Source organism: Limulus polyphemus, unplaced genomic scaffold (assembly GCF_000517525.1).
Source record: "Limulus polyphemus unplaced genomic scaffold, Limulus_polyphemus-2.1.2 Scaffold340, whole genome shotgun sequence".
NCBI lineage: Eukaryota > Metazoa > Arthropoda > Merostomata > Xiphosura > Limulidae > Limulus > Limulus polyphemus.
Genome location: NW_013665950.1, coordinates 406415 through 415063, shown reverse-complemented (window position 1 = coordinate 415063; position 8649 = coordinate 406415). Strand labels below are relative to the sequence as shown.

General features: G+C 31.9%; 1 protein-coding gene across 8 annotated transcripts in view; it reads left to right on the top strand.

Moving 5' to 3' along the window:
• The window catches only part of LOC106457509 (E3 ubiquitin-protein ligase RNF14-like), a 109936-nt gene that overhangs the window by 17421 nt on the left and 83866 nt on the right, over window positions 1–8649 (top strand). For 7 of the 8 annotated variants that reach the window (XR_002610185.1, XR_002610184.1, XM_022383478.1 and 4 more), the window contains exon 2: window positions 1800–1962. Coding sequence is in view for 6 of the 8 variants with exons in the window: in XM_022383478.1 (XP_022239186.1) it covers window positions 1803–1962 (160 nt within the window). In the remaining 2 variants the exon portion in view is untranslated. Of the gene's footprint in view, window positions 1–1799; window positions 1963–8649 lie in introns of those variants that run through there. The other variant, XM_022383479.1, reaches the window with a different exon arrangement.

Here is an 8649-nt window from a genome sequence, read left to right as displayed (position 1 = left end):
AAGTTCTTAAACATATTTTTCCTAAAACAGAGAACAGTAAATAAGGAAGTAAAGCAAACAATTCTCTTCTAGTTATGACCTTTGTAACAAAATATATTTTTTTAGGTTTTATATATATATTTGAAGTAACCAAAAAAATCATAAATTATTATATCAATACCATAGAATTCTAGTAAATTTATGAAACATAGTAACTAAGCTGTATTTGGGTCTAAAAAAAAATTTCAAATTTCGATCAGACTAAAGACACAACCTACCTCATTGAAATCTTAGTTCAAAAGAAATAAATGGCATTAGCCATGTTAGGAAGGTTGAGAAAACCACTAGGGGGACATTCGGAGCTTCTGATTGGTTATTCATGTCATATATAGAAGTGTATATAAGGGAGCATTTCCAAAAATAGAAAGAGGTGGGCGAGGTGCCACTGTGTTTGATTTATTTCATGAGCAATATTTTAGCAAATAGATAAGACCTTCTTATTTTTGATTCTAGCTTGTCAATATCTGTAATTTAAGCTACTAATTTGTATGAAACTATAGACTTAGTATTTTGACTTCACAAACATCTAATTTGAACCAGTGCTGCATTAAACATACCATGTGATACACAAAAATCAATGTTTATCTGTGTTTTTTTTTAATTAAGAAATTGAGTAATTTATAGTTCTAAAATTTGAATTATAATCTACAGTTTGATACCAAAATTATTGACATAAATTCATGAAATAATAGTTCAGGAAAATTTTGAATGTGAATCAACAAATGATGTTTATCTGTGTTTTTTTTTATTTATTTGTAAATTAAGAAATTGAGTAATTTATAATTCTAAAATTTGAATTATAATCTACAGTTTGATACCAAACTTACTGACTTAAATTCATGAAATAATAGTTCAATGAAATTTTGAATGCGAATCAACAAATGAGATGACATGGCCTTTCACCTATGACCCATCTTGAAAGGGTTAATTAAAAGGTGCCTAAGGTGATGAGGTACACTACCAATAAGAATGCCTGTTTCTGATGTCCTTGTTTGGTCCCATCTCTTATAGGTGGTCTACTGAACTTATTTCTCCCATGCATTCAGTCCATTTACTTTTTCTTTAGTTCTGGATTCTACTGAATTCTGCTTGATCAATTCCTTCTATTGTAGTGGTTTAGGTTTATTATCTTCCTGCCTAAAAGCTCAATTGTGATGAAACTGTGAGTATACGACTCTCTCCAGTGCCTTTTCATGTGGAAATTCTGGCTTTCAGTATTTCAGATGTAAGTCTACTAGATTTGAATTTTTACATTTTAAAGATGAAAATGAATTTCAGCTACTTACCCCAGAAATATATTCCCACCCATCTCCTCACAGCCAAATGATAGGTGGTTTTTGCATCATGACAACATCTTAGAAATATGAATTATGGTGGTAAAGCAGATTCATAAGATCTACTTACACATGCATAATAAGTGATACAGAAGATGGAAAACTGGAGAATTATGTACATTTAGTAATTAAAGTCGCACTATTGTTGACAGTATGAGAGGAAACTGAGCAAGGACGAACTTCCAGTAGTTCAGATAAAAAGTACCTCTTTAAAATTTGATTTAATTCTGAAAATTTAAAAGTAAGGTATGCATGTTAGATTTTGTTTTTGGTATCTTATGTTTTAATAATAGATTTGTATAGTAAAAGATGTATTGAAATTAGTGTGTTATGATATTTTTTATGTTTATCGTTATGTTGATCTGTCTTTGAAACAAAAATAAAATGGTTTTTATTGTGAATTCTTCTTTCTACTTTTTCTTTCAGAGCATGGATAATAAGATTGCACAAAATGATGAAATCTTAGCTTTGGAAAGTATCTATGATGAAAAAATGTTCCTTGTGGACCGTGAAAGAAAGAATCCACGTGGCTGGTTTGTAGCTCATACTTCTGTACCCAGGTCTTTGTGTCTAGTTTGTAATAGAGATGGTAAGTTTAGTTGCTTAAATACATGAATATTGTCATTTGTTTATTGTGCAAGTGGTTAAGATTTTCTAATTATATTGGATTAAAATGAACTTTTTTTTCAGAAATAATATTTCATTAACTTATGTGAAAATTCTATTTCTTTAATGTAGCTTGTATTTTAACCCAGGCAAATATCCTCTCTGAGATTTAATGACTTTATATCTTCAAGGATTTTTTAAAACTATTTATACAGTCATAACAGGATCTTTAATGTTATACTTATCATATCAGACAGCAGATGAATTTCATAGACCCACTTCACTATTATATGACTTAAAATTAACACAAGATCAAATTTCACATTATATCAAATAAACAATCATCATTAAATTATCACAATTATTTGATAAAGATGAATAATTTTGGCTAGAAGATTTGTACTAATTATTACCACACTTTAACACCAGTTTTGCACTAGCATTAAACTGTGGTATACCATGCCCTTTACAACCTATCTAAACAACTACAACAACAAAAATGTGTGTGCTGTACTATCTTAATGTGTTTGACCACTGCATTATTCTGACATGGTAAGAAACATTGTAACTTGATAAAACCATAGATAACTAGTCAAAATTTAAAACACCACAATTTCAAACTGAATGAAACATCAACAAGATGTGCAGCTGTACAGAAATAAAGAATATTAACATTTCTTCTTTATAAATTATACTAAATAAGGTGTCAGAACATGACAAAATATTAACTCTCTAGTTTTTTTTAGATAATATTGTTTAAATGCTTAGAATTAACATATAAAGTTACCTTACTAATTTGTGAAAATATGGGAAAGATCAAGGAAATCTTGTCTTGTTACAATGATTTAGGAGTAACTTACTTTGTTCATTCTAAACTGTTGTACATGAAAGTATATCTTACATGCAAAGTAGTACAAAACTTGTAACAACCTGAAAATAATATGACTAATACCATTCTGTAGGTTTCTCCCTACAAATTTTGAGAACACTACTTTACTAAAACTACTAGTTTGTGTGGCATTTTAAAACAACAAATTTTTATGTAAAGTAAATCAATTTTATCATCATAATAACATCAACAATAAAATATATAAAAAAAACTAGTTTCAGCTATAGGCCTAAACTATGTTTAAGTTTATTGAATACTTCATTCACTCTTGGAAATAGAATTATTTTTCAAGAAACAAGCAAAAAGCAGTACTGATGTTCATAACAAAAAGTAAAATGAACAATGTCAAACACTATTTTTCATTATACTTATAACCATGTACCACTAGTAAATTTAGTAATAAGATCAATTAGAAAGCCAACAAAATCATCATGAGTTCTTCAGTTGGGTTATAATCCAGTGATTTCAAAGCTTCTATATTTATTTTGAGCAATTTGATTGATGTGTAATTAAAATTAAATAGTTATCATTATAATTAGAAAAAACTACAAGCTCTACACCTAAATTAATGGTTTGGCATTCATAAACAAGATGTCTGTTTTCAATTTATTTTTAAGCTTGTCACATATATGGTGATAGCACTTACGTTTTTGCCTGTCCTGATATGATACCTTACTTTCACTCACATAATAGCTTTTCTTGTTCAGTGCTGCCTCATTTAGGTACAAAATTATTTGCTAACTTCTAACCTTGATACTCCCACTTATCCCATGTGTTTATGTGGTACAAGCACATTGTAGCATAGAAATAAGCATGTGACACACCCTCCTGGCATAGCTGGCTCTCTCTCTTCTGTATAACTCAATCTTCACTTCTCAATTTGGCAATGTAATGTGAAGTAATGTTAAAATTTTGCTTGTGATTTTGCTTTTTTGAATTTTTCAAACTTTTTTCTCCACAACTTTGTTGTTTCTGTTTCTTTTTTTCTACAGTTAAACTTCAGTTACTGTTGGTTGTTACTTTTGTTATCCTCTCTCAGTTGAGTTATGAATTCCTATTTTCAAATCATGTTAACTACTACACTAATTAACACCACTACTACACCTCAACCTACAGTTTCTCAGACCCCACACTTTCAGCAGAGGAGGTCTCAGTTTTAGTATGCCATGAATTGGAATCCATTATGTGGCCTACAGTGTTTCCTGACTCCAGAACAGTTATTCCCTTACCTGGTGAACTTGGATAATCCTATAATCCCCCTGTCAGTGTCCCCATACCATTTTCTGCCCTTCTGGATATGGTGTCACAGGTATGTTACATCTTGTCTGTGTCTTGTATGTCATATGATTCCTCTCCTTTCCTATTACATTCCACCCCTTCCTCTGACTACCTGATTTTCCTTCCATCTCCAGATAGTGGGGTCCATGCTGACCAGTTTGTGGCACAGTTATGTTTTGGGGTCAGTATGCCTTGTCCTCCTCATACCTCAGATAATTACACTTTGGAATACCATCGTTTGGACTTTCTATTTGTCAACTATCAAACTATTAACCCTATGACTACTGGTGTACTCTTTAGATTCCTTTCTGTGCATGTAACAAAGTGTTCCTGAGTTACATTCAAAATTTAATTGAAGCACTTTACTATCATTGTAAAGGAACCTCTGAAACAAACAATTAAAACTTCAGTTCCTTGTTACATGATGCATGTGCACTTGTAAAATCTTACATTTGGTTGCTTATGTTTCTTTTTATGTTTCTCTCAGTACCTGTACGACAGTCTAGACAAGCTACTACAAATACTAGGTCAAAGTCTAAACATTAGTTACATTTTACACAGGCATCATTCCAAGAATTAGCTTATTATTTGCTCTTTTATGATAGACTCCATGTCCACATTCCAAAGTAACCTGTTGCTAAGCAACAGTCTTTTCTAGACTTGAATGGCATGCTTATAACCAAGAGAGAGAGCATATTTTCTTCAGGCTAAAAGGAAGGGTGGACCATAAATAATTCTTGAAATGGCAAGCTAGCTGCAGCGTGTCCATTGTCGAGATTGGTACCCCCTTGCACTTGACTATTTTTTCACCTTATACATATTAGTTTGATAGACAGTTAAATTGCATTTAGAATTAACTTTTATGTTTTAGTTAAATATGTATTATTTGTGTTTTAAAATTCGTATTTGAAATGTTTAATGATTTTTATAAGTTTACTTGTTCGTTTGATGTCGCTTTATAAATATATGTGTGCAATCCATTTTGCCTGCAGCTGATATGTCTCTGCCGATCATCATGTTATAATGGACTGCAGACACCAGTTGATAGTTCAACACAAATAATAAAACCAAATAATTGGAAAGGAAAATAAAAAAAATAAAATAAAAAAACTAAGTGAAAAAAGTAAAAAATGTGAAATTATGCATATGACCCAAACAAAATATTTTAAGACAATTCTATGAAGGTAAGTACATATTTCCATTTCTTAATTTTAACTATTTCATTGCACTGTACATTGATGATAATAACTAGAGTTAGTGATATAGTAGAGAAAATGGAAAATAAAATATAAATATTTACCTTAAAAAAACTTTTGATATTCATTTAGGAGGTTCTAGAGATTATGCAAATGAAATGTGAAAACTGTAAGATGATAAGTAGTATTGTTATACTCCAAATGAAAATCGTCATGCAGGTGAACTATGCATAGTTCGAGTACAAATAGTTTCATTAAATAATGACTTTTTTATTAGAAATAGAAGAAAAAAATCAAAATGAAATACTTTATTTTTCTGAAACTACATTCTTTTAGGAAGGTTCTGGTCAAATTTCAAATAATTTCATTCTCTAGTTTTATTTTTGGAATGAAATATAATGATAGTGACATTACCTATGGACAATAACCAAAGCCAGTAGACATAGGCTTAATCCAGGTGTGGGGTTCTGACCCTGATACTTCTGTGAGATTTACCAAAGCCCAGTATTCCTGCTATAGTATGTCCCCCTCCACCATCTTGAGATACCCCTCTTTCATCCCTTTTCTGTCTGAGGCTATCCACTTCTCACCAGAGGAATTTTTTGGGGATATTTTATCCAGTATGTATTCCATGTTGGTATGATTGTCTTCCTTGGCGCCCCTTTTTCTTTCAAACATGGCTCCCCTGTTGTTAGGATCTTCTGGGTTGGGACACACCTTTAACTAATGTGTGCCTACCCATAACTTTTTTGTGGGACCACTATTTGGCCCTATTTTTACATAGGACAGTTTTTGGAGATCTTAACTCTATTGGAGTCTAGTATGGAGGCTTCTTGTCAACACTCCTCCCTTACTTCTTAGGTCTCTTCCTTATCGCAGCCTTCACCTGTTCCTGTTTCATGCCTTCTTCTTCCTGCTTCTTTGCCTGTTCCTTTTTTCCAGGTTTCAGGAGCTAGCTGTCAGATTGCTCATCACTGAGCAGGGCTCAATTTTAATGGTCATCCAACATGACTAAAAACTTCCTCGATTGACCAACTTAAATCCCCTGTGTTGTCTCATGCACATCTAGAATCCTAAAACAGACCCTTACTCAAAACAGCATTGCAGTCTACTACACTTATCCATGCTCACACTACACACATAATCCTTGGCCAAAAATTAAATCATTGGTGTTGGTGGCCAGGAAACTCGGGGTATATAATTGAGGGTTATATACGTGGTCATATACGTGGTTATTCAACGTGGTCCATTAAATGTTGGGTAATGAGTGTTACTGAAAGTTGTTTCGAAATAGTCGGCTAGGATAATTACTCTCTAAGTCTGTTTTTGCCTTGGTGTTTATGTATTTTATCTGGTGGAAAGTACTGCTACTGTTTTTGTCCATTATCGATTTGAATTTGTTTCCAAAAATACTTTGGATTATTTCATGAGTTGTCTAGATTGTTGCAAAATTGTAACCAGTTAACACATTAGAGTGTGTTGATGCTTCTTTTTATTTCTGCTGTGAGTTTGTTGATGTGGGGCTTAATGTTTACGTCATGGGAGGTTATAAGTGATCTCCTGAGATGACGGTGTTCAAGTATTACCTTATTTAATTCTGGTGCAAGTTTTCTGTGGTTGTAGGTGTTATTTCTACAGATGTGAGTCTTATGGTGTTTTTGGCTGTGGTAATGGCTTTGGTAATTTGGGTAGAATATGTGTGGTGCTTGGTTATATTTTCAGTAGTGGTTTTTAGTAGTTGTAGGAGATTATCTACTGAGGTGCTGAAAGTTTCCCAGGCTGTACTGTTGTAAATAAATACTGGTAGGAGGTCTTGTTGCGTTTGACTGTTAGTTTGTAGTGTGAATGAAACAGGGAAGTGATTACTGGAAATCTGGGTGTGGACTTTGAAATGTCTGGCTTTGGTTAGTAAATGCAAAGGGATTATTGCATGGTATACAAGTCTAGTCTTACTACAGGCTGTACTATACTGTACTTGGAGGCAGGTCAAGCTGGTTAAAATGAAAACTTTGACCGTGGTTGTCCAAGATTGCTGTTCTGTTTAACCATACCAACGTGGGTCAAAGGCCATATCATCACGTTTGTTGACTTGCATTCAAAATTTTATTGAAATACTATTTAATGGATGTATGTCAATAAGTTTGGTATAAAATTGTAGATTATAATTCAAATTTTAGTATTATACATTAGTTTTTTTATTTTAAAAGTAAATATTAAAAAAACATGTCTAAATATCAATTTCTGTCAGTCATATGGTGTTTTGAATGCAGCATTGGTTCAGATTATATGTTTGTGATGTCCAAATACAAAATACATAGTTTCTTATGAATTAGATACTCAAATTACTAATATTGACAAGCTAGAATGTAAAATAAGAACCTTCTATCTTTTCTATTTTTTGAGATATTAATATATTTATTTGATCAACCAAGGTGCACCTCTTCAGTTTTTGAAAATACTTGCTTACCTACACCTGCTTTACCTAGTGACATGTGTATAACCAATCAAAAGTTCAGAATGTCCCCTACTTGCTTTCTTAGCCCCTGCAAAGTATTTGGGCAGCAAACTCTTTCTTTTCATGCTAGCAGTAAGGTAAGACATTAGTGAGCTTGAAAAAATCATGTTTTTCAAACCCAAATACAGCTTAGTTACTAAGCTGGATAAATTATAGTACAATTCTATGGTATTGATATAGTAATTTATGATTTATTATTATATCAAAATGTATATATAAAACCTAAAAAAATTATTACATTTCACATCTTCCACGTGTGAAATTAGATAAGGCTTAGTAACCTATTGCAAACAGCGAATGAATACAAAGTTTGTAACTAGAAGAGATGATTGTTTGCTATACTTCTTTATTTACTCTTCTGTGTTTTAAGAAAAATAAGTTTAAGAACTTATTTGTAAGTAGTAAAAATGTATATACATAAATAATGTATTATAACTAAAATGTGACTGTATTTTACAAAATATTAGTCCACTAAAACACAGCCAACACAGGTCACTTTGTAAAGGTCAATTTTATATTCTTGGATATGGTAACATAAGTGCATGTGCACTGCATCATTGTAACTTCTGTAATGTTAGCCAAGCATGGCTGAAAGGTCAATATAATATAAATATATATAGATGTAAAACGTTATCAGATTTAAGCTATTGAGACTTAATATTTGTGGTTTTGTGTTATAATTTAAATTCAATGACGAGGAACCCACTTTGAGACTAATAATGGTTGGAGACGGCTTGAATGGGTAATGAAGAAAAAGTTTAATATAAGTTTAACATAACAGCAAATATACAA